The sequence below is a fragment of the Arvicanthis niloticus genome, chromosome 21 (genome assembly GCF_011762505.2).
Source record: "Arvicanthis niloticus isolate mArvNil1 chromosome 21, mArvNil1.pat.X, whole genome shotgun sequence".
Taxonomy (NCBI): domain Eukaryota; kingdom Metazoa; phylum Chordata; class Mammalia; order Rodentia; family Muridae; genus Arvicanthis; species Arvicanthis niloticus.
In genome coordinates, this window is record NC_047678.1 from 44,357,881 (window position 1) to 44,384,287 (window position 26,407).

Consider the following 26,407-nt stretch of genomic DNA (forward strand, 5'->3'; position numbering starts at 1 on the left):
TGCATTGATTGTACACCTTCTAATTGTATTTATGTTTTGAAATCCAGCATGCCAGCTATGGAGGTTTATCAATCAGCTTTTGTTTTGGTGCCCTGAGTATCACAGAACCTTGGTATTCTAAAAATAGCTTGCAAGTACTGGAAGAAATGAGTCAGGCTTTAAAGCAGAAGCAAGAGGGCAGTGGGCTTGATTATTGCTGGTATAACAGCTTTAATTACATTAACTGCTAGCACCACTGCTTCTGCAATTGCTTTGACAAGAGATGTTAAGACAGCTACTTTTGTTAATCATTTAGCAAACAATGTTACTAATGTGTTGAATATACAAGAGGATTTAGATAGGCATGTGGAAGAATGAATTGATGCTCTTTATCCTATTCAAATTATTGGAAGTAGGTTCAGAACTTAAGTGTAAGGATTCATCTGAAGTGTCATGCCAAATACCAATGGACTCAAGTTAGTTCTAAAATTTACAGTGGTAGTCATTATAATTAGGAAAAAGTTTAATGACATTTGCAGTGTATGTGGCATAATTCTAACATATCTCTGGATGTCTTTACATAGTGAGCTTCTGAATTTCAAGAATGCTGCTCTGTTGAGTGTTGATGCAGTAGATACTGCTGATAAAATTACCTATGGCTTGAGGTCAGTATTTCTATTTTGGTCAAGCTTCAAGAATGGCATATATAGCTTGATCATGCTAGCCCTTCTTGTCCTGAGAATACTTTTATTCCTGCCCATTATGTTAAATCTTGTCTTTAATAACATCAACATGTTGGCAGCCAAAGTATATCAGTTGAAACTGAAAATGCACCCCCAGACAGAGTTATTAAATTAACAGCCTGGCAAGACAAGGATGGGTAAGATTCTGCACAAAGCCTTACCAACCTAAGACAGAAGTGCATTGCTTTGGATAATGCATATTCCATGATGGATAAGGATGGATGACCTAAGACAGGCTCAGTCTTATTAATGAAATAATAAAGGGGGAGAGGCAGAGAGCCTTTAGGCCTGCTTGGCAAGAATATGACATGAGCCAAGGACAAGGAAATGGGCTGCTTGGCAGGATTATGACATTGGGCAAAAACTAGGAAGTAGGCTTCAGGCAGAAATCTGACATTAGGGTAGAACAGAGAAATAATTTCAGGCAGCAATCTAAACCTTAGGCTAGAACAAAGAAGTAATTTCAGGCCTGAATCTAAATATTAGGCTAGACCAAAGAAGTAATTTCAGATAGAAATCTAAACTTTAGGCTAGAACAAGGAAGTAGGCCTCAGACATGGAAATGACTTTGGGCTAGGACAGGGAAGTTGGCTCAGATATTTTGGTTATTCTGTTAAGCCATTAGAACCAGTGATCATGGGAGTGTTTATGGAATTGTGTTTAATGCTTTGCTTGTTCTTTGACTCTTTGTGTTTATTGTCTTGCTCCTTGACTATTTGCATCTATTGTATTGCTTGACCCTCAACCTAGATCTGACCTCAATATATGCATGTAATTAAAATATAAAAGCAAAAAGGAGGAGTTGGGATGGGATAGGGGGTTCTAGGGAAGGGAAGTGGGGAAAGGGGATGACATCTGAAATGTAAATAAATTATCCAATTAAAAAGATATGGAAAAAAGAATATTTTCCTTTACTTCTAACCAGAACAATATCAAATTCCTTTTAAGATCCCCCTCATGTGGAAGACAGTCATGCTAGGAATGATGGACCAAAGGCTTAGGAGTAAATATATACTGTCATTTGTTATAGATTCAGTGTGTATTATACATTATAGTATACTTAGTGAATCAAGGTCAGCTGGGGTGATCCTTTTTCAAACAAAGAAAAAAATTCAAAACTATATTTGTTAAGGGTAAGCTGACTCCATTGTTATTCCTTTTCATAATTAAATCTAATATTAACATATGATTTATTAGTATATTGAACCCTATGGTGTTTTCCTTCATCATGCCCCAAGTTAAAAGTCACTTGTTTCTTTGACTTGTTCTTCCCCTATAATCTTCAGCTTTACACATCATAAATCGTTTCCACTGTTTATGGTATGTTCTGAGAACTGGCTGGTGGTTAACTAAATTACAAACAGAGAAGTTTTGTTATCACTTGCTATGTACCTCAGCCTTGAGCTTGAATATAAAAATAATCCCGAATTTTAATACGGACGACATCTCTCTCTTACTTGAGAAGAGACTGCAAGATTTGCCCAGAAATAAAATAAATTCTTACCTCGTGGCATTTTGGTGGTTCCTTCCTGATACTTGACACTGTAATATTCACCTTTTTTTAAAGGTTCATTTGAGATGGGCTATACGATGGAGGTGACTATGAAGCCCAGCATAGCCTCAAATACATGGATATGAATTTGCCTCTGAAGTGTTGGTAGTAAAGGCATCTGCTTCCATGCTTGACAACCTTCAGTTTTGAAAACCATTGTATGGACACTGGAGGAAAACACCTGAAATTTAGGAGGTACTGTATTGTGTCAATCCTCCAGTGCTCCATTTATTTATGTTAATTAGTTTTGTTCTTTTTTACCTGTTTTTCTCTCCTCTCTGCCCCTCCCCTCACCTCTGTGTGTGTGTGTGTGGGGGGGGGGTGCGTGCACGCGCTGACTATGTAGCACAGGCTTTCCTCAAACTCTCAGAGGTCTTTCTCCCTCTCTGTTCTGAGTGCTACTGGAATTGAAGAAATGTACTAATATGCCAGGCTTTAACGATGCATTTTAGGGTGTCGTTAGGGTCAAGTCCCAAGGACCCCAAATGCCAGAGGAGCCAATTCCCATGTAAACACATAAGGGTCTTTATTACCAGCTGAAGGGCAAAGACTCTCACTGTCACCATCAGAGCATGTCAGAAGTGAGAACCCTGAGTCTAGGGGTGCAGGGTATTTATTATAGGTACACCAAGCTTGGGGAATTTTCATACTGGTCAGCATGTTAATACAGAAAAAAAAAAAAAAAAAAAAAAAAAAAGGAAGGGGAAGAAGAATGAGAGGGGGAAAGGGAGGGAGGGAGGGAGAGACACAGAGACAGAGAAACAGAGACACACAGCGTACAAAATGTCTGGATTCTATAGCAAGAGCCTCTGGGGGGAGGGAAAGCCCAGTCCCGAGACTGGAAAGTTCAAGGTACAAGGTGGAGTGTGCCAGCCATGCCCTGGAACAGGTGGGGACTGAGTAGAGCTGGGAGAACCTGGAAGTCCCATCAGCTTTGGTGTGTTAAATGTATGCATTTCAGCAGCTTGTTTCAGCTCTGAATCCCGACAGCCACAAAACAAAACTCTTGTTTCCCAAAGTGTCTCTCTAATGGTTACTATCCTGGGCACCCTTCTACATGTGGGACAGACTGATAACTCCACTGCAAGTTGAGGAATGGGCTGTGCAAGCTATCCACCTTGATTCCAGAGTAAGAAGGGAAAGAGCCTACTGAGTGCTGTGAGGGGATCTCTGGCTGAAGTCAGGACCTGTGAGCACAGGGTCACTGCCCACAAAGGGGAGGAGCGGGCAGCACAGCAGCGGTAGGTGGAGTCCTCCCTGGGGCTGGCGGGGCAGACAGATGGGTAAGCCATTGGAGGACAAGCACTAGTGCTACTGAAACGTCAATCCTTGCAGATCTTGAAAACCTCTGGCCCTGGACTGGAAGCCCTGGCCAGGAACATTTCTACATTGTGTCCCTTAAGCACACATTAACGCTCATGTCACTCAAGACACACTGGCCAATCAGAGCCTTCAGGCGGACCTGCCAGTCAGAAGAAGAGGCGGATTCTTCCGGGTGCCCTGCGGCCGACTTTACTGTTTTGTTATGACGCTCTTTCTGTCTTGCCACAGGATGCTATAAAGGGCGCTCAGGCGAGCTCCAAAGTTGTGACATGGTGAGCACAGGGTCACTGCCAACAACCGGGAGGAGCGGGGAGCTGAGCAGCGGGAGCTGATGTGTTTATTTCCTCCGGGACAGGGTGGGAACCGGCGGGCAAATGCGGCCGCCTGGGAGGACTTTGTGGTCCTAGCGGCTCTCTGGACCTAGAAGTAGCCACTGAATAATTTCTCTGTGGGGGCTGCATCTGTGCAGAGCATTTAAAAAAAACTGGCTTGTGTTTAAAAACATCCTTGCCATGATGCCAAATCCAGAGAGCTCTGGTTTCTACAAGTTCTGTTCTTAGCATTTAACATTAAGGTGTACGATCCTTTAGGAGTTGATTTTGTGAAAGCTGTAAAAGGCATCTCATGTGCTGGGTAGACATTTAGTATCAAGCTGGGGTGTAGAAGAGTAGAATTGATGACGTAAAGGATTTACTAATGCTTAGAAGATGGTAAGTCACACCAAGTAGAACTTAGCCTGTAAAACACTCCATAGATACGTGTATGCTAACCAGGCCTGTTAGAGGTTAGGATGCTAAGATACACATGTTTGTTCACCAGGATTGTCCAGAAAAATGGCTCTAAACCATAACAAGAGAAACAACCCTGATTTACAACCAGCCACTAGGCCCATCCCCATATCAAAGAACAGGCCTCTAACAATCTGTTCTATGGGGCCTTACAGGATCACAATCAACAGTCAGGCTGCTGTGCCATAAAGGTTTGGTTTCCTTCTTGAGAAAAGCATAGTTCTGCAGAGGTTGATCAGGTGTGCAGGTGGGTAGGGCAGATTCCACATCCTGTGCCATAATCCACATGGCAGGAAGCAGACATTACATTTTTCTTCAGGATTAAATGGTGCATGAGCTCAGTGGGGCTTGGTTTGTGTGAGATCACAAGGAGGCATTGGGGTGGGGGGCTGATCCAAAGCCCACCTTTCTGGTCACCTCCATACAGAGAGAGCTCTAGAGCCTGGGGCCTTTCTGTTAGGAAGTGAGTTCAGTACTGGCTGGAGGGTCAGAAAAATTAACAGTGTAGGGGTCACTTTGAGATATTTTTGTGGGAGTTGTAAAGTCCTATGTTTATTTAATTTATATACACATGCAATCATAGATGACATTGTCAACTTCACATTTTTCCTGCCCGAGTTTCCTTGGATCTTTCTATTAAAACTTGACTATACTTTGGGGCTTATGTTCTTGGCTTTTTTTTCTGCATCTTCTTACTCTTTCACAGATACTGTAAATCTTTTCATTGTTGTAGCTTCGTGATAAGTATGCATGGAATTCTCATTGTGCAAAATGTGACCTATTTCTTCACAATCATATTGACAATTCTGAGTTGTTTTTTTTTTTTTTTTTTTTTTCCAACATGGCAAATAGCTTTGGAATCAGGTTTCCTGTTTTATATTGTTAAACATTTTCTTTAGATTGTTTTGAATTTATACTCCGAATTTAACATACCCAACATCCTTTTTTCTTTCTTTCTATTTTTAAAAAACATCACCTTAATGGTGTTTGGAGTAGTATAAATGGGTAAAAGATATTCTACATAATTATTCACTTAGCCAACTATAGTAAGTGTGTGAAACTGATACTGATGGGAAATAATGTACAAATCCATACAAAGAGGACTTCAGTGGCACAGAATACATTGTTAGGGTCATATAAACGTTATCTTACTAAGTATAATGTAATTGAGAAAACCAAAAGAGTGAAAATAAAACATGGTCCAGAATTGAACAATGAATCTGGATGTGACACAGGATTGTGTATTAGCAATAAACTCTGATAGCAGTAGGTTGAGATTTCCCACAGATATCAGGTAAAATTAGTTAAAACCATGTTGCATTACCGTTTATGTAAAATTGCATATATTTAATGTATGTATTCTGATACATTTAGACATAAACTACACCCAAGCAATCCTGTTGTACTGAGTTCTCTTGAATATAACAGAATTGCCATGGAACCTAGCAATCTTCTCAGTATATTTTCCGTGCACTTGAAATTACTTTTAAGAAGTACCAGAATTCTCATGTTCATTGTAATTGTATTGATGGTGGCCTAATTATGAGAATAACCTCAATGCTGATTTGTTGAGGACAAGCTGGGTGCCTCAGGAGGACCTTGTGCTAAAGGAATGCAGACAATAGCCATGGTTAAAGGATTAAGTATTGTAAAGACTCTCACAGCCAGTGCTATATTGGTCATAAAAAGGCATGTAATTACAGCTTAAGCAGTGTCAACCCACTTCTTTCTCCCATCTGATTTTAATCTTTAGAGTACTTTTATAGCCAGATGATGTGAGAACTGCAGCCATCTTTTCTACATTACAGGAGCAATAGAAAACTAAGGGCAGAAAGCACAGAATATAGCTGAAGGAATCTCCTTCAAAAGGTTTTTCTAATGTTCTTTTAAAACATTTTGTGGAAACGAGAAGTGAAATATCAAGCTTTCTGAAGCAAGAATTGTTCCAGATGAAAAACAAACTTTTATTATAGTATAGTATAAAATTGCAGAGAGTGGCTGTATTTGGAGAGCTTTCTGCCAATTGGTCATTCTGCATGAAAAAGTAAAAATGAGGTTTTGTTTGATTGTAAATACTGACAATAAATTACAGGTGAACAAACATGTAACAGTTTTAGAGAAGAGACTTATGTCTTTGTTTTCTCTGGATTAAGTTACCTATCTTAGATGGTAACACTTTCATTTTTGCTTTGGAGAATGTGTTTAAACATTTAACATTTTTATACATCAGTTTCCTTATGCATAATGTATAATTAATGTAGGAATTTTGTATAACATCACATATTTATTTCTATTATTTGAATGGTTGTTCAAACATTTGTTTTTCTTAACAACCAGGAGTATTCCTTTGGAATGAAATGAGCAGAAATCTCTGTACTTCCACATTCCAAACTAGTGAAAGCTAACATAAGTTTTTGTTTCCTACATGATCTATATTTCGTATTGCTGAGAGCAAAACTTCTGATGTCACAGATAGACTGGGCCCAAGATGAGCTTGTCATGAACTCCTGTGTTGCAGGTTATTTGGTCACATTGTGAACCCTGAGACTGTCTAATTTAAAAAGAAAAAGGAAAGAAAACAGGCTGTTTCTAATTGTGGTGTGGCTCAGCCCTTAGTACACACCTTTGCTCCCAAACGATGAAGGTAAAGTTAGTTTTAGAAGGAAGCACTCAGGTTTGAAAGTGATGTCTAATTGACAAAATGATGAATCAGAGAAAGATCTGACAGAATAGGATCTGCCCAGCTCACAAGAGAAGAGAGAGGGAGGAGAGGCAACATAAGAGGAAGCACCTCACTCAGAGGGTGAGAGGGGAAGGCAGTTTTACCTGGAGAGTTTTATGGAAACAGGCTAAAGAGAGAACAAGCTAGACACAGGTGAAGACAGAATGAGCCAGAGAATGAGAATGTGCCACAAGATGAGAACAGGTTGCTGGAGTTCATTTGAGGCCAATGGCAGCACTTCAGTCTGAAGTGAAAGAAGCCAGTTGGAATCAGTTGGCATGAAGAGGAATTTGAGCCAGAACAGCTGAGTTAACAGCAGGCCAGAGTTCAGAAAGAACAAGAAAGGGTGAGTTTATTCAGCAGTTAAGTCCTAGGTGCCCAAAACATTTTAGACCTAGATAAGATAGTCAGGAATATAGAAGCTTCCAGAAGTGATCAGAAGGAGGAAGTAAGCCACCTAGATGAAATCTTTACACTCCTGTGTGATGGTCACCCTCTACAAAAACAACAAATTGTATCTGTCACAATCATGCTATCCCTGTCTTCACTATTTTGCTTTTCTTTGTTCATTATCAATTCTCTTCTTTTTTCACTTTCCTTTAAGCAATATTGAATTAATTGTTTTTATTTTTATTTTGGATATTTTTTATTTACATTTCAATTGTTTTCCCCTTTCCAGGTCTCTCCTTTGGAAAACCCCTATTCATTCCCCCTCCCCCAGCCTCTGTAAGGGTGCTCTCCCACTAGCCCACTCCAGTCTTCCCAACCTGGCATTACCCTACACTGTGGCATTGAACACTCTCAAGTGATCTGGCAGTTTGAGTCAGTCAACAGGGTCTAGCAAGAGAGAGAGTGGGGATGGAGGGGCAAGAGACTAGAAGAATGGAGACAAGACAAAGAGTCTGATCAAGTCCCCTTTATTGAAAGGAAATCCTGGGTATTTATAGGCACAAGCAGGGGAACACAGCTGAAGACAATTTACCACTTCCCTTGCAGCCATGGACTAGCAGGGGAACACAGGTGAAGGCACTTTACCACATGTGCCTTGCAACTGTGGACACTGTACAACAAAACAGGATATGTGAGAAAAACAAAATGTTTATCAGATTGTGCTCAGCTGTTGTGGACTGTTGAAAAACAAGTCTCTTGTCAGGGTATATTGCCTGAGTTGGCTGCAAAGATGATAGTCACTTTCTGCTAGGAGTTGGGTCCCAAAACTCAAGCCCAAGGGCAGCTCCTCCCACTGACATTCTGCAAGGTCATCCTCTGCCCTGTATGTGGCCAGAGCCATGGGTTCTTCCATGTGTACTCTTTGGTTGGTGGTCCAGTCTCCTGGAGCTCTAGGGGAGTCTGGCTGATTGACACTGTTGCTTCCTCATGTGGCTGTAAACCCCTTCAGCTCCTTCAGTCCTTTCTCCAACCCCTCTATCTGGGACTCCATGCTCAGTCCAATGGTTGGCTGGGAGCATCCACCTCTGTATTTGTAGGGCTCTGACAGAGCCTCTCAGGAGACAGCCATATCAGGCTCCTGTCAGCAAGCACTTCCTGGCATCCATAATAGCATCCAGGTTTGGTGACTGAATATGGAATGGTTTCCCAGGTGGGACAGTCTCTAGATGGCCTTTCCTTAAGTCTCTGTTCCACACTTCATCTCCATATTTCCTCCTGTGAGTATTTTTTCCTTTTTCTAAAAAGCACTGAAGCATCCACACTTTCTTCTTCCTTCTTCTTGGGCTTCATATAGTCTGTGAATTATATCATGGGTATTTTGAGCTTTTAGGCTAATATGCACTTATTAGGAGTGCATACCATGTGTGTTCTTTTGTGACTGAGTTACCTCACCAGAATGATATTTTCAAGTTCCAACCATTTGCCTAAGAATTTCATGAAGTCATTGTTTTTAATAGCTGAGTAGTATTCCATTTTGTAAATGTACCACATTTTCAGTATCCATTTCTCTGTTGAGGGACATCTGGGTTGTTTCCAGCTTCTAGCTATTATAAATATTATAAATATGAACATAGTGGAACATATGTCCTTATTACATGTTGGAGTATGTTCTGGGTATATGCTTAGGAGTAGTATAGGTGCCTCCTCAGGTAGTACTATGTCCAGTTTTCTGAAGAACCTCCAGACTCATTTTGAAAGGCCCCAAAGGAAGACCTCCACTTTAGTCTCGGGACGACACGCACCCAAAGACTCACGAGAGACCAGCTTGTTGCAAGCACATGAGGTAGTTTAATATCAGAGCTCTGGGTCAGCACATATCTCACGTAGGAGACAGAGGAGCTGACTCAGAAGTTCAAAGGTTTGTGGATTTTATAGACAAAGGATGGGGGGAGCGGGAAATCTTCACGCAGTTACACACTATTGGTTGATTTTATATATATGTATAAACATTAGCAGGCTGTGTAAACCTGTGCTTATCTAAGTCAGCAGAACATCTGGTTAAACTGGTTAAATTTTGATTTCCTGGAATGCTGAGCAGGCCCAGAGCGGGAGGTTGGAGAATACCAGGTGGGCCATTACTCATTTGGACATGTTCAAGGTTTATCTCTGTACTTTCAAGGGTGTCCTTGTATACTTTTTATCTTTCGTGGCCAGCCAGTTCCTGGGAAGATTCAACAGGCCTTTGTCCGGTAACTCCACATCCTCTGTGGCTGATTAACTGGGCTGTAGCCTAACAGACCTGCAGAGTGGGCCTATTTTAAAATTTTTCTTTTATTCCCCCTTTTTTCTTCTGAATAATTTTAATCTTAAAATTTAAAAAGTCTGCTTTAGCTTTCATAGTCATCTTCCACTTTATCGGGATTTTCGATGGGTTGGTATTATAGTCTCAACACCATTAACTGAACAGCATCAACTCTGTTTTTGACAAGAGCCATTAATCTATATATCACACATGGGCCGAAAATCAAAATCAGACAAATTATTAACACTGGTCAAGCTAGGGCAGAAAATAAGGTAGTCATCCAGGGAGATCTCAAGAACCAGGACTTGAACCAGCCTTGCTGAGCATCTCTATCTTTTTGTCTCTTATCTAGACTTTCTCATTGAGTCTCTGACTACCCCAGTATGATCAGCATAAAAGCAACATTCTTCTTGAGGACAGCACATATAGTCCACCATCTTTTAAAAATAACAAATCTAGTCCTCTGCTATTTTGGAGCACTACTTCCGACAGGGATGTCAAAGATATTTCTAAATTGGAAATAGATTTTTCTAATATTTTTAGATCTTCATCAATAGCGGTACTAAGAGCATTAAGGTCTTATTGACCAGTGGCCAATGCAGCAGCTTCTGTTCCTATACTAGCAGTTATACCCGCACCTAGTAAAATGGCTAAAGTGAGGGATACTGACTCTCTCCTCTACCTCTTAGGTCTAATATCAAATTTATCTTCAAAATTACTGCAGCATGATAGTAGATCCTGGAGACCAGCTGTACAAGCACACAAAAGTCTGTAGTTGGTTCAAATACACTTGTAGACACACAAGGGGAAAGTCCTGTACCACAGGCCCACCATCGGTTGGGTCCTGATATCAAATAATAGGTGGTAGATGTTTTAAGATGAATGACCGTCCGATTACATAGATGTTTGTGGAAGGCAGGTGGGGTACCTAGACAAAGTCCCGAATCTGTCCCTAATACCCTGGTCAGAGTTAGTTTTCTTTCAGTTCACCAGGTGCAGGAGTGATGGGAAGTAGCGTTATTAAAAATGCCATTTATGGCGATTCCCTCATAGTATGGGGGTGGGGGGGTTGTTGCTAGACACAACCAGCAGGATTTTGTAGAGTCTGGACTTGTATTATTTAAGGCATGGAAGGCTCCAATGACCAAGTTAAATAACCTTTGTCCTGTCGAAGGATCGGGTGGAGTGGTCAGAATCCAGGGGCAAACATAAAATTCTGTGGACTGGAAATTAGCCTGGTAGAACTGTCCTGAGCATCTGAATGTGCTCCCTATCCTGTTTGGACAGCACTGTGTTTCAGCAGGTGGTTTAGATAGGTCTGTGTGGTCTGGGAGATCCCAGGTGAGCGATCCAGCTACCAACTTACAGATGTTAGGCGTGAGGTCTGTCCAGCAAGTCCACGGAGGGTGCTCGGCAGTAATTGACCAAACAGTGTTTCCCTGTTCACCAATTACCTCCCAAGTTTGTCGCATGGGAGCATGAGGATTATTGTCTTGACTCAGAATCATGTCTATGACGTAAACACAGCTTAAGAGGATTATCAGTCTTTTCCAAGGCCCACCTATCTGAACTAGTCCCGTGAGGGGCTCTTTTGACATGTGAAACATGAACCCAAATGGGGATCCCTTCCACCTTAATGGTGGTTGGGGTTGTCAACAGTACCAAGTAGGGTCATTTCCACCATGGTTTGAGATTTCCTGTTTGGTGTCTCCATACCAGGACAGCGTCTCCAACTTCAAACTGATGGGGAACTGCAGAGTCTCCAACAATGTAGGTGTCTTTTAGCTTTTCCCAAATCTCTCTCCCGATTGTCTCAAGAGCCTTTATATGGGCTATAAAAGGTGGGTGGAAGGTATAAAAATATTGTCATCAAGATGTATTACACTCTCTAGGGTTTCAAACAGAGGCGGTGGTGCACCAAACAGTATCTCAAAAGGTGTTAGTCCCAAAGGTCCGGATGTGTTCCGCACCCAAAACAGGGCTAGGGAGAGAAGGGTTGTCCAATCTCCCCCACCGGACTCTAAGGTCAACAAGATCTCTTTTATGGTTCTATTCATTCTTTCTACCTGTCCTGAGCTCTGGGGTCTGTAAGCACAATGTAATTTCCAATTTATCCCCAGCTGTCTGGCCAGTCCCTGACTTACCTGGGCGATGAAGGCAGGCCCATTGTCTGACCCAATTACCTTAGGTATCCTGAATCGAGGGAGAATGTCTTCCAGTATCTTCTTGGCCATTACGTTTACTGTTCTTTCTTGCTGGGAATGCTTCAACCCACCCTGAAAAGATGTCTATAAAAACTAGAAGATATTTATTGCCATATCGGGCTGGTTTGACCTCTGTGAAAGCGACCTCCCAATAAGTTCCAGGTCGATCTCCCGTAGGCACTTTCCTTCACCATGCCTGCTGGATCCGGCATTAGTGAGGGCACATGCCCTGCAGTTCTTTACCAGATCTTCTGCTGTCTTTTGTAGCCTAGGAATGTGATAAGGGGACTTGTTGATTAGCTCTATCATCTTTTTGGGCCCTAGATGGGTAAGGCGGTGCATATTAGCCAGGTATTCTAGCCCCTCTTCTTCTGTGAGGACTCTCTTTTCAAGGGTCCTCTCAGCCTGTCGGGGCACTACTTTAGCTATTAGAGTCATTGGTCCTTGTGCTGCCTCTTTAGCCATCTGGTCTGCCATCTGATTTCCCTTTTCAATGGGGCCAGTCCCTTTCTGGTGTCCTGGATAGTGGATGATCGCCACCTTGTGTGGCAAGTGGATAGCTTCTAATAAACTAAGAATTTCTTCTTTATTTTTAATGTTGTTACCTGCAGACATCAGCAGCCCACGCTGTTTGTAAATCCCACCATGGACATGGGCTGTTGCAAAAGCATATTGGGTATCAGTATAAATGTTAATAGATTTTACTTCTGCCAATTTTAGGGCTTGAATCAGAGCAATAAGTTCTGCTTTTTGTGCTGAAGTTCCCTCTGGCAGGCTGCTGGCCCAAATGACAGTCTTCCCATCCACTACCCCTGCCCCAGCCCTTTGCTTACCTTCTACCAGGAAGCTACTTCTGTCAGTGAACCAAGTCTCTACCCCAGGCCACAGCCGGTCAGTTAAATCTAACCAGGTCCCCATTTCTTCAGCCAGTATCGCTTCACACTGATATATTGGGGTCTCGTCGGCTTTGGGTAGCAAGGTAGCAGGGTTAAGGACAGCGGGTGAAGCAAAAGTCATCCGTTCTGTTAGTAACAAGCTCTGGTATTGGGTCATCCGGGTGTTGGTCATTCAATGGTCTGGTGGTTGCCTGATGTTTTCGAGAGTGTGGGGGGCCACTACTGTCACTTTCTGGCCCAAAGTTAGCTTATCAGCATCTTTTACCAGTAAGGCCATTGCTGCTATCGCTCGTAGACAAGAGGGCCATCCGCTAACCACAGGATCTAATTTTTTGACAGATAAGCCACTGGGCGCTTCCAAGGTCCTAGAGCTTGGGTGAGGACCCCCCTGGCAACCCTTTTCTTTTCATCAATATACAGGGCAAAAGGTTTGTTCAGATCAGGCAGTGCTAGGGCAGGGGCTTGTAGCAGTGCCTTTTTAAGAGTTTCGAAAGCCAATTGGTGTTCTTTAGTCCAAATGGACTCCCCTTTTTCTTTTGTCAGGGGATACAATGGAGCTGCCAAGGTGGTGAATCCTGGAATCCAAAGTCTGCAAAATCCCGTGGTCCCCAGGAATTCTCTTACCTGGCGAGGGGTAGTTGGGGTTGGAATTTGTATAACTGTCTGTTTTCTGGCTTCTGTGAGCCACCGCTGACCATCTCTTAGAATATATCCCAAATATATCACCTCAGTTCGACATAGCTGTGCCTTCTTAGTGGAAACCTGGTACCCCAACTCACCCAACTCAGCCAGGATCTTCTGAGTCCCCAATCTTCACGGGTCTCTGTAGGCAATAAAAGGTCATCCACATACTGAAGAAGCATCACCTGGGGGTTATTAGCTCGGAAAAAGGCAAGGTCCCGATGTAAAGCATCATCAAATAGGGTGGGGGAGTTCTTGAATCCTTGGGGCAACCTTGTCCATGTGAGTTGTCCAGTCTTCCCGCTCTCTGGGTCTCGCCACTCTAAGGCAAACAGGGGCTGGCTGTTAGAATGTAATCTCAGACAGAAGAAAGCATCTTTTAAATCTGAGACGGTATACCAGGTTCATGTGGGCAGCAATGTGCTGAGCAAGTTGTAGGGGTTGGGCACCATAGGGTGGATGTCTTGTACTCTCTTGTTAACCTCTCTGAGGTCTTGTACTGGACGATAGTCATTTGTCCCTGGCTTCTTTACTGGAAATAAGGTGGTGTTCCAAGGGGACCTGCAAGGAACTAGGATCCCTTGTTTTAACAGTCTCTCAATGTGAGGGCGTATGCCCTCTCTTGCTTCCTTGCTCATGGGGTACTGTCAGACCCCAATGGGGGTGGCTCCAGACTTGAGCTCGATTACCACAGGGGGAGCCTGTATAGCCATTCCTATTCCCCCATCTCAGCCCACGCCTAAGGAAATCGGAGTAGCCAGTCTTGGAGCTACTCAGGGGGCTCCCCTTTCTTTTGGTGGAGCCGGTATTTTTCTTCCAGCTGCAGGGATAATATTAACATTTGGTGTGTCTCAATTCCCCAAGACAGTTCCGGTCCAGAGGGGCAAAATTTATCTGGGCCTTTAGTTTGGTTAACAAGTCTCTGCCCAGTAAGGGCGTAGGGCACTCTGGTGTTACTAAAAATGAGTGGGATACTTGGTTTCTCCCAAGATCCACAGTTCGGGTAGTAGTCCAAGGATATGGCTTTTGTCCTGTTGCCCCAATCACTAATGTCTTTTTATTTTGTATCTCTCCCAGAGGTCTATTAAGTACGGAGTATTCTGTCCCATGTCGACTAAAAAGGCTATAGGGGTCCCCTCCATTTTTAGGGTTACCCTAGGTTCGGGGAGGGGAACCAAACCCTGTCTCCCCTAATCTTCACTATCTTCTAAGGACAGCACTTGGTCACTTTCTTCTTAGGGCACTCTTGGGCCCAGTGGCCTTTCTCCTTGCAGAATGCGCACTGGTCTCTTTCTAGTGGCGGTCAGTCTCCTTTGGGTTTCCTTGGCCCCTGCCTTCTGTTGTCACCCAGGTTCCCTGCCTGTCTAGGCCTACCTGTCCCCTGAGGCCTTCCTTCTCCTACCACTGCGGCCAGTATCCTTGTTAGATTCCTTTCCTGACTCTTCCTTTCTCTCTTCATCCTCAGCTCTTTCTTTTCTCTTTTCTGTTTCTCTTCCTCTGTCTCTCTCTTATGATACACTTTCTCAGCCTCTTTTACCACGTTCCTGATGGTATAATCTTACAATTTCTCAATATGCTGTAACCTCCTTCTAATGTCCGGGGCGGACTGTCCAATGAAAGCCATGATTATGGAGGCTCACTGTCCCACTGACATAGGGTCAAAATGAGTGTACCTCTGTTAAGCCTCCATGAGCCTTTCCAGGAACACCGAAGGGGGCTCAGTCGCTCCCTGCATGACCTCTCTTACCTTAGCCAAATTGGTGGACTTTCTCGATGTCCCTATGAGACGAGCCACCAGACCCCAATGGTAAATGGACAGCCTTTCCCTACCTGCAGCCGTGTGATAATTCCACTGAGGACGAGTTAGGGGAAACCCTTCGTCTATTTCAGCCTGGGTGGTGGGCTGCCCATTGTTATCCCGGATATTTTCCGGACCTTGAAAATTTCCCCAGTGGTTGTACCAGCTTGCAATCCCACCAGCAATGGACAAGTGTTCCTCTTTCTCCACATCCTCACAAGCATCTGCTGTCACCAGAGTTTTTGATCTTAGCGATTCTGACTGATGTGAGGTGGTATCTCAGGGTTGTTTTGATTTGCATTTCCCTGATATCTAAGTATGTTGAACATTTCTTTAGGTGCTTCTTGGCCATTCAAGTTTCCTCAGTTGAGAATTCTCTGTTTCTCTCTGTTCCCCATTTTTTTAAGTAGGGTTATTTGGCTCTCTGGAATCTAACTTCTACAGTTCTTTGTATATATTGTATATTAGCCCTCTATTGGATGTAAGATTGGTAAAAATCTTTTCCCAATCTGTTGGTTGCTATTTTGTCCTATTGAAAGTGTCCTTTGCTTTACAGAAGCTTTGCAATTTTGAGGTCCATTTGTCAATTCTTGATCTTAGGAGCATGAGCCATTGGTGTTCTGTTCAAGAACCATTTCCCTGTACCCACGTGTTCAAGACTTTTCCCCACTTTTACTTCTATTAAATTCAGTGTATCTGGTTTTATGTAAAATCCTTGATCCACTTGGACTTGAGCTTTGTACAGGGAGATAAGAATGGATCAATTTATATTCTTCTACATGTTGACCACCAGTTGAACTAACACCATTTGCTGAAATGGTCTTTTTCTTTTTTTTCTGTCTTTTTTTACTGGATGGTTTTAGCTCCTTTGTCAAAGATCAAGTGACCATAGGTGTTTAGGTTCATTTCTGGATCTTCAGTTCTGTTCCATTGCTATTCTTGCCTATCTCTGTACCAATACCATGCAGTTTTTATCACTACTTTGCTCTGTAGTACAGCTTGAGGTCAAGGATGGTGATTCCTCCAGAAGTTCGTTGATTAATGAGAATAGTTCTCACTATCCTGGGTTTTTTGTTATTCTAAATGAATTTGGAAATTGCTCTTTCTACATCTATGAAGAATTTAGCTGGAATTTTGATGGGGATTGCAATGAATCTGTAGATTTCTTTTGGTAAGATGGCCATTTTTACTATATTAAACATGCCATTCCATGAGCATGGGAGATCTTTCCATCTTCTGAGGTCTTCTTTGATTTCTTTCTTCAGAGACTTGGAAGTTCTTCTTGTACAGATCTTTCACTTGCTTGGTTAGATTCACACCAAGATATTTTATACTGTCTGTGACTATTGAGAAGGGTGTTATTTCCCTAATTTCTTAGCCCGTTTATCCTTTGAGTAGAGGAAGGCTACTGATTTGTTTGAATTAATTTTATATTCAGCCAGTTTGCTGAAGTTGTTTATCAGTTGTAGGAGTTCTCTGGTGGAATTTTTGGGGTCACTGAAGTAAACAATCATGTCATCTACAAATAGTGATATTTTGACTTCTTCCTTTATAATCTGTATCCCTTTGATCTCCTTTTGTCCTCTAATTGCTCTAGCTAGAACTTCAATAACTATATTGAATAGATAGGGAGAGAATGGGCAGCCTTGCCTAGTTCCTGATTTTAGTGGGATTGCTTCAAGTTTGAATTAAGTTTTTAATTGAAGATAGATTCTTCTTTCATACAATGTATCCTGACCACTGTTTGCCCTCCCTACACTCCTCCTAGCTACCCCCCCATCCTACCTATTCTCCTCTCCCCAAGATCCAACCTCATCCCTGTTTCCACTTAAGAAAGGAGCAGACCTCCAAAAGAGAACAGTCAAACAGGACAAAACAAGATAGAAAAAGACAAGGTGAAAGCCTTCATTTTGAGGCTGGACAAGACAGTCTGATAGGAGGAAAAGTGTCTCAAGTTCAAGCACATGAATCAGAATTACACCTACTCCCAATGTTAGGAGCAAAACACTAAAAGCTAAGCACAAAAACACTAAGCTAACAGCCATAATGTATCAGCAGACAACCTGGCACAGATCCATGTTGGCACCATGCTTGCCATTTTTGTCTCTGTAAGGTTCCTAGAAATCCAGTCAGTGTTAGTTATGGGTTCTTTCTCATATCAAGTGCCTCAAGTTAAACCAAACACCACCATTAAAGTCATGTTTAAAAAACAAAAGATGCAAAATTTAAGGTCATGGACTCTTCCTCTGTGATTTCAGTTCAGCACTGTTGCAGCAGTTGTTATATATTTGACAGAGTCAGAGCCCCAGTGAGAGAGGACACTGTGAGAGAGCATTGCATAAACCTGACAGAATGAAGCCTGAGTTGCACTTTGAGACCACAGGATGTTGAGATACCTAAGCTATGAGACACCTGCCATGCAGAGCTGCATGTAGGGAGTGAAAATAAGTAAACCAAGAGACAGATGAGGAGTTGCAGGGAGAGGGCCATGTAAGTCTTTAGAAACGAAGGCCCCATGTGTATGACACAGAGCTACAGGATTTGGTGTGTGGCCTGCTGGGTTTCTTGCTTTGTTGCAATCTTTTCTCAATATGTACACATTCCTCTCTATTGGAATGGGAAGGGGTATTCTGTTCCATTTTATGTTAGAAATATATAACTTGATTTCTGATTTTATAAGATGGGACAACCAAGAGATTGTCTTGAGTTTCAAAAGAGACTTTGGGTATTCAGAGAGCTTACAGGCTGCTGCAGACTAGAAGGATCATTGAAGATAAACTGAATGCATTTTCATCGTAGATAACTATGAACCTATAGAGACCAGGGTCAGAATGTAGTTGATTGAATCAAAAAGGCTCCCAGATAATGTGATATCTTTGAACACTTGTCTCTCCATTGTGCCTTTCTTTGGTGGGTAGGGATTATAAAGTTAGGGTCCATGAATCACTGAAGGAAGACCCCAGCATCAAGTAGCGTGCAAAAACAAACATGGTTTTATTCTGCATAATTCTAGCATGCAGGGATCTACCATTCGCTAGGATGGAGACAGATATGTAAATTTTGCAAGCTCAATTTAAAGCCAATTAGGAGAATTTCAGAGAGCAGTAGGTGACATTTATCCTGATTGGTTGACTCAATTTCCAGGAGTATGGGTAGCTTTGAGACTGGTCAAGATTCTGGGAAATTTGGGGGACTTTCCTGAACCATTACTGATTAACTATTCTTGGATCATGGCTGGGGGCCAAGGCAACTCCTGGAAGCTCCTGATTGGCTGCCTGTGAGGGTTGGTTTTTCAGGAATTGACTTGTTTGGACTTTTTGAAATGACAGAGGTAAATCTTAGTATTCAGTTTCTTTCTAAGATGACTTGGTAATTACATTAGAACTTCTGGGTCAAGAAATAAGTACGGGAAGCAGCAGAATTATACAAATATATAGTCAATGAAGCATACATTTATAGTGATGTCGGTATTATGGTTTCTGTTGTAAACATCTATGGGATGTTTTAGGATGCAGTGACCTATGATGATGTGCATGTGAACTTCACTCGAGAAGAATGGGCTTTGCTAGATCCTTCACAGAAGAGTCTGTACAAAGATGTGATGCTGGAGACCTACAAGAACCTCACTGCTATAGGTAAGATAGTGGATTTTCTTTCATTTTATAAAATAAGGGGGGAAAACTGTTTGTTACTGATGCTTTTCTGCAGTTTTAATTGAGAATGAGGAAGATTAAGATAAATAAATCAGGTTGACTAAAAATAGTTGTTGTGGATGGTCCTGGTATTTTGTATTCTGGTATTAATTCCACTTTCCTTGGGTGGGAGGTGTCTGCAGACAGTAATCCAATACTTCTTGTGAACCATCCCCTGATGAAACAAGGAGCCAATCAGTGGATGAGTAGGAGGTGGGACTTCTGGGCTGCACTAAGGAAGAGAAGGAAGAAAAGCTTTTGCCTGGTGTTACCTCATGGGCAATATGTAGCTGAAAGTTTCCTGGTATCATGGCAGATCCACAAGGATCCCCCACCAGAGGATTAGATTTAATAAGGTTTACAAGATTAGTTTTTAGTTGTTGGTGCCCACAGATTGAGTTACCATTGTTTCTAACCTTTGTGGTGTTTTTCTTCTTGTGGTGACTCAACCTAGTTCAAGAGAGAAAGGTATGATGGGAAAGCATGGGTTTGTGTGATGTGCCCCACAAAGGGTATGGGAGCTTGAAGCAGGGGCACGGCATGGAAGTGACTTGCCAGTGGGACATTAGCTGGTTGGTGAGATTTTGGAGCTCTGGAGCTCCAGCCAGTGTACGCAACAGTGTGGGAACCAGGCTGGCAGTAGAGCCAGGAAGCTGCCGGTCATTCTCTTTTAATACCTCTCCCTACAAATAGTAACTTAAATTTTGCCTGATTTCCAATAATACACATATTCTGGTACTGTATTTTAGGCTATAATTGGGAAGACCATAATATTGAAGAACATTGTCAAAGTTCCAGAAGACATGGAAGGTAATTTTCCTGTGCAAGTTGGTATGGATATATCTTTGAAGAAATGTTACTGTGTCCTGGAAATTTTAAAGAAAAGCAACAGTGTAAAAAAAAAAAAAAAAAAAAAAAAGCATTTCTTTACGTGTATTGATTATTAAATCTCAGAAATCCATGTACCTCAATGTCAGGTGTCTGATTTGTGTTTGCAAGACATTCTTCTAACAGAGAAAACAAGGAAACAATGCCTTAACAGATATTACCTTTTGAATCATAGCCACATTGCAGTTACTCTGTATAACTGCCAATCTATTTAGTCTCATTTCACTCACATATTACAAAAGATACATATCTATATAGATATATTAAATAGGTGGTAAGTATATATTTCTTCTAAGCAAATATCCTATAGGAAAGCTGATTACTCATAAAGTAACATTGCTAAGTTAAAGTGAGACGGGCAGTTTATGAGAGTCAAGAATGTTGTTGAGGAGAAACCTTAATTCCTATACCACATGTCTATGATGAACAAAAAGTCAAACTGTATGAATATAATGTGTAAATCTTTAATTTGTTATTCTTTTCATAGGTAAATTCTGTGTCACAATGGATACAAGCCATGTGAACATAGGGATACTGAAAGAAGCAATGTACCTCGCTCTCTCCTAGAACAATTAAAATATACATAGTAGTTTCCATTTGAGCAGATTTTCTCAGTGTGATACAAGTTCATAATTAGTTGGCTTTCCAACTTCATTGGGAATATATATCCATAAACTCACACTGCAGAAACTCCCTATGAGTATTGAGAAGGTGGAAATTCTTTTCTGTTTGTCCTGGTTCATTTTGCCATTGTAGAATGCAAGTGTAGTGTATTTCACAATATAGGAAAATTTATGAATGTACTCAGTGTGGTAAAGCTCTGAGCTCTTCCATTTTTCTTCAAATATGTGAAAAAATCTCATAGAGAAAAAGGATGCTACAAATGTGAGCCAAGTAATAACACTCTTACCATTGTAAATATCCTCAAAGATGGAAAACAACCCATAATGGAGAGGGAAGCATGACTGTAATCAAAGAGATGAAACCTTAAGATGTGATTGCTCTTTACAATTAGACCAAATTATAAAATTAATTTCTACAGATAAAAAGATTCATGGGTGTAGTGAATGTGGTAAACCTTTCACTTGTGCCAATTATCTTTGCAGGCATGAAGGAAGTCTTGGAGAGAAACCCTCTGAATGTGGTAAAACCTTTGCATGTCACAGTTATCCTCAAAGACATGAAGGACATCATACTGGAGGGAAATCTTGCAAATGTAATGAATGTGGTAAAGGCTTTGCCTCTCATGGTCAACTTCAAAGTCATGAAAGAATTCACACTGGAGAGAAACCCTACAAATGTAATGAGTGTGGTAAAGCCTTTGCACGTCATTTTAATCTTCGAGTTCATGAAATAATACATACTGGAGAGAAACCCTACAAATGCAATCAATGTGATAAAGCCTATTCACAACGCAGTCATCTCCAAAGACATAAAATCACACATACTGGAGAGAAACCTTACGTATGTAAACGATGTGGTAAAGCCTATATATACCGTTCTGAACTTCAACGTCATGAAAAAGTTCATATTGGAGAGAAACCCTACAAATGTAATCAGTGTGATAATGCCTTTGCACATCATTGTAATCTTCAAGTTCATGAAATAATACATACTGAAGAGAAAACCAACAAATGCAGTGATAAAGCCTTTTCACAACACAATACTCTCCAAATACATGAAATCATACATACTGAAGAGAAACCCTATGAATGTGATCGATGTGGTAAAGCCTTTGCATATTCTAGTTGTCTTCAAAGACATAAAAGAACACACACTGGAGAGAAACCCTATAAATGTAATCAATGCAGTAAAGCCTTTGCACAGCATGGTCATCTCCAAATGCATATGATGATACATACTGGAGAGAAACCTTACAAATGTAATCAATGTGGTAAAGCCCTTGCATCTCATAGTTATCTCCAAGTACATAAAAGAACACATACTGGAGAGAGACCCTATGGATGTGATCAATGTGGTAAAGCCTTTGCACAACAGAGTTACCTCCAAGTACATAAAAGAACACATACTGGAGAGAAACCCTATAAATGTGATCAATGTGATAAAGCTTTTGCATCTCATAGTAATCTTCAAGTACATAAAAGAAAACATACTGGAGAGAAAGCCTATGAATGTAATCTATGTGGTAAAGCCTTTGCATATCATAGTTGTCTTCAAATACATAAAAGAAAACATACAGGAGAGAAACCTTATAAGTGTAATCAGTGCAATAAAGCCTTTGCACAACACAGTGACCTACAAGTGCATATATTAACACATACTGGAGAGAAACCTTACAAATGTAAACAGTGCGGTAAAGCCTTTGCATCTCATAGTTATCTTCAAGTACATAAAAGAACACATACTGGAGAGAAACCCTATGAATGTAATCAATGTGGTAAGGCCTTTGCATATCATGGTCGTCTTCAAATACATAAAAGAACACATACTGGAGAGAAACCCTATGAATGTAATCAATGTGGTAAAGCGTTTTCCCAATACAGTAACCTCCAAGTACATAAAAGAACACATACTGGAGAGAAACCCTATGAATGTGATCAATGTGGTAAAGCCTTTGCGTATCACAGTTATCTCCAAGTACATAAAAGAACACATACAGGAGAGAAGCCCTATGAATGTAATCAATGTGGTAAAGCCTTTGCATATCCAGGTCATCTTCAAATACATGAAAGAACACACACTGGAGAGAAACCCTATGGATGTAATGAATGTGATAAAGCCTTTGCAGGTCAAAATGATCTTAAAAGACATGAAAGAATTCATACTGGAGAGAAACCTTACAAATGTAATCAATGTGGTAAAGCCTTTGCGTGTAACTCTAGTCTTCGAATACATAAAGCTACACATACTGGAGAGAAACCCTATGAATGTAAGCAATGTGGTAAATCCTTTGTCTCTCATGGTCAACTTCAAAAGCATGAAAGAATTCATACAGGAGAGAATCTCTACGAATGCAATTAGTGCAATAAAGCCTTTGCATCACATAGTCATCTCCAGCTGCATAAAATAACACATAATGGTGAGAAATCTTACAACTATAGTCAATGTAAAGCCTATTCAAGTCACCTCCAAATAGGTGAAAGAACACATATTAAAGAATAACATCATGGATTTAATCGATGTGTAAAACCTTATAGGTCACAGTGATCTTCAGAGGTGTGGTGGTTTGAATATGCTTGGCCCATGGCAAGTTGCCATCTTCGGAGGTGTGGTCTTGCTGGAGTAGGTGAGACTTTCTTTGAGGAAGAGTGCTTGGGTAGACTTTGAGAACCTATGCTTAAGCTCCACCGAGGGCAGATTTCTCCTCCTGGCTGCTTTCTGATCAAGATGTAGAACTCCGCTCCTCCCACACCATATCTGCTTGGACACTGCCATTCTTTCTGCCATGATGATAATAGACTGAAACTCTGATCTGTACACTACCCCCAATTAACTATTGTCCTTTATGAGAGCTGCCTTGGTCATGGTATCATTTCACACCAATAAAACTCAAATTAAGACTAAGGCATAAAAATATCACACTGGAGAGAAACACTATAAATGTATGGAATATGGTAAAGCTTTTGCACATTTCAGTAGTCCTCATCATAACAAAAGTATTCATGCTTCCATCCACTGAATCCCTGTGAATGGAAGTCATGTATAACATTTGTCCTTCACAGTTATCTCTGAATGCACTAAAGTACCCATACTGGAGAAAAATTTTATGAATGTACTAAGTGTGGTAAAGTCTCTGTGTTTTGAACTCTGCATAGATCCATAACAATTCAAACACCTGGTCAAAGTGAAGGTCAAGAGTTTGATGCAGTCAAGCTGTTTGAGTTAGAAGGTTGTGGGGTAGGGTGAAGGTTAGGGTGCTTGCAGTTCCGGTTCCTATTAGAAAGTTGATGGTAATGGTTAGAGGATTAGGGGATAGGGTTAGATAGGGTAGAGTTAGAGGAATAGGGATAGACAGGGTTGGAGCCTGAGTTAGGGATAGAGGGTTAGGGAGATTGGGTTAGAAGGGATAAGATTAGGGGAATGGGATAGGGTGAGACAATAAGGGTTGCGGCTTGGGTTAGGTTAGGGTAAGGGGTTAGGGATGGGGCTTGGATTAGGTTAGGGTAAGGAGTTAGGATTGGGGCTTGGATTAGGTTAGGGTAAGGGGTTAGGGATGGGGCTTGGATTAGGTTAGGGTAAGGGGTTAGGGTTGAGGCTTGGATTAGGTTAGGGTAAGGGGTTAGGGTTGGGGTTTAGGGTTAGAGGTTAGGGTTGGAGGAGTAGGGTTAGGATTAGGCTTAGATTTAGGGTTATGATGTTTCTCCATCTGCAGAATGGTTAGGGATAATGGTTAGGAGTTTGGGATAAGGGTAGGGTAACTAAATTCTAGGGTAAGGGGTAAGGTAACTTAGGGTGAGAGTTAGGGTTCATGTTAGGTTCCATTCACAGGTGGCCCGAGCCCATCAAAAAATGTAACCATTGAACTTCCTGGTGATATTTGCAACAATCTGTTTCTGAGGTCCATATAACCTGTAGGAGGCTCATAGCTCCCATCTCTGTTCTACCTAGTGTTTATCATGGATTGACTAACATTATCATGAAGTCCAATCTGAAGTCTATAAGGGATTTTCCCACTTTGATGTAATACACCTATGTCATGCTTCCACTAATATATTTTGAATGCTTTTGTTCATAACTTTCTTCTTTTATTGTATGTAACTTAAACACTTATACTGTTATTATACAAGAAAGTGAAATTCATACTAATCTAATCTGTTTTACTAGGTCATGGTCACTGATATTTGGCTTCAGAATTAACATTTCTGGTTTGAATATGAAATAATCTCCAGAGTTCATGGATTTGAGCACTGGATCCCAAGATGGTGATGCTGTTATACAGTTGTGCAACATTTAAAAAATGGAGCCTCCTTTGAGGCATGGTTTGTTTTTAATGATTCAAGGTTTCAATCTCTTATAAGTTTCTATTTGATCTCTGATTCCTAATCTCGGACCAATTGTCAAGCTAGATTCCCATCACTGTCCCCAAATCTTTCCTACCATAATGGAGTATTTCCCTGGAACTATCAGCTAGATAATATATTTCATTCCTCACTTCACATGTTATCACTTATTGTCAGAGAACAGCAAGTCAAACAACTTTCTCATGTTCCCTTGTTGGAGAGAAGTACATTTTTATATCACTTATGTAACCATCCAAGTCAATGCCAGGTACACCTCATACCCAAGTATTTAGATTTATGTTCCTATGGAACTGTAGTTACAGACTGTTGTGAGCTGCCATGAGTGCTAGGATGAAACTGGTTGTAACAGAGCTCTTAACAACTGATCCATCTCTCCATCCTCACCAACCAACTTTCCATAAAATAAAATAGAATACCATACACAAGAGATTTGGGATTCTAGGATGGGGAAAAGCTGCAGGCAGGTAGTGGGGTTGCCCCAAAAGAAACTATGTGTGCTGCATCTGACAGAGCTGGAAATATAGGCATACCTAAGTCTTTTGGATTCCTGGCAATTTGTTCATAATCTCAAGTAGCCGAACAAAGATCTACAGATTTTATATTTTTCCTGCTGGATTTTAGACTTGCTTTGGTCTGTTCATTCTGTGCTATGCTCTGATTCTCTGTGGAATAGAATTGTTTATTCTGTGGCACTGTATGTAAAAAACATAACAGTCTCTTTTAAGGATACAGTAGAATGTGGTAGGTTAAAAGTACTTTAAACTAAGAATTGAATAAAGATATGGTGGTTAAATGGGAATGGCTCCCACAGAGTCATATGTTTGAATACTTATTGTTCAGTTGGTAGAACAGTTTGGGAAGGAGCCTGAGTATGGCCATTTTGAAAGAAGTGTGTCACATGGGTGCACTTTGAGGCTTTAAAAGCTTCTGACATGCCCATTATGCTTGCTCCCTCTTGTTTGAGGTTCAAAAATGTGAGCTCTAAGCTCTTCCTGCTGCCGGGTGTTTATATAGGCATCATTAACTCTAACCCTTTGGAACTGTAAGCTCAATTTGATGCTTTCAAATATAATTGTAAACCATGAGCTGTATACTGGCTATGAGTATAGAAATTGAAAGCTTGATTTTTCTAGCATTTCAAACACTGGCTACAGCACACAATTCAATTATTTGTGCTGAAGCAGGGAGAAATTCAAGAAAATGAACATGTGATCTAATTATATATACTGCCTTCTCAATAGATGAGCTGTCTGTAAATACAGTAAACACCTTTTCTATGGGCTGCATGTGTAAATTTACAGGAAATACAAAAGCATGCATAGAGGAAAACTGTAACAACTTGTCTTTTGGATAATGATTATCAAATTTGCCTTGAAAGTTTGCCATATAATAAGCCAAATATCAATATTTTTCAATAACCAATTTAATTGCTGTTTGGAATAAGGAATAAACATTTCATCCAAAATA

General features: G+C 41.0%; 1 protein-coding gene across 1 annotated transcript; it reads left to right on the forward strand.

Moving 5' to 3' along the window:
• The first annotated feature begins 3,735 nt into the window (after positions 1 to 3,735).
• Positions 3,736 to 26,407, forward strand: LOC117725093 (uncharacterized). The gene is made up of 4 exons (XM_034525064.3): positions 3,736 to 3,869; positions 18,887 to 19,013; positions 19,820 to 19,880; positions 21,065 to 26,407. The coding sequence occupies exons 1-4, from the start codon at positions 3,867 to 3,869 to the stop codon at positions 22,938 to 22,940; spliced, it is 2,067 nt and encodes a 688-aa protein (XP_034380955.3). The 5' UTR covers positions 3,736 to 3,866; the 3' UTR covers positions 22,941 to 26,407.

What these genes read in the sequence shown, in the direction of transcription:
- LOC117725093 (XM_034525064.3), top strand. An exon ending in CAAGAACCTCACTGCTATAG is followed by an intron (nt 19,014 to 19,819) that starts GTAAGATAGTGG and finishes ACTGTATTTTAG; the next exon opens with GCTATAATTGGGAAGACCAT. An exon ending in AGTTCCAGAAGACATGGAAG is followed by an intron (nt 19,881 to 21,064) that starts GTAATTTTCCTG and finishes TTATCTTTGCAG; the next exon opens with GCATGAAGGAAGTCTTGGAG.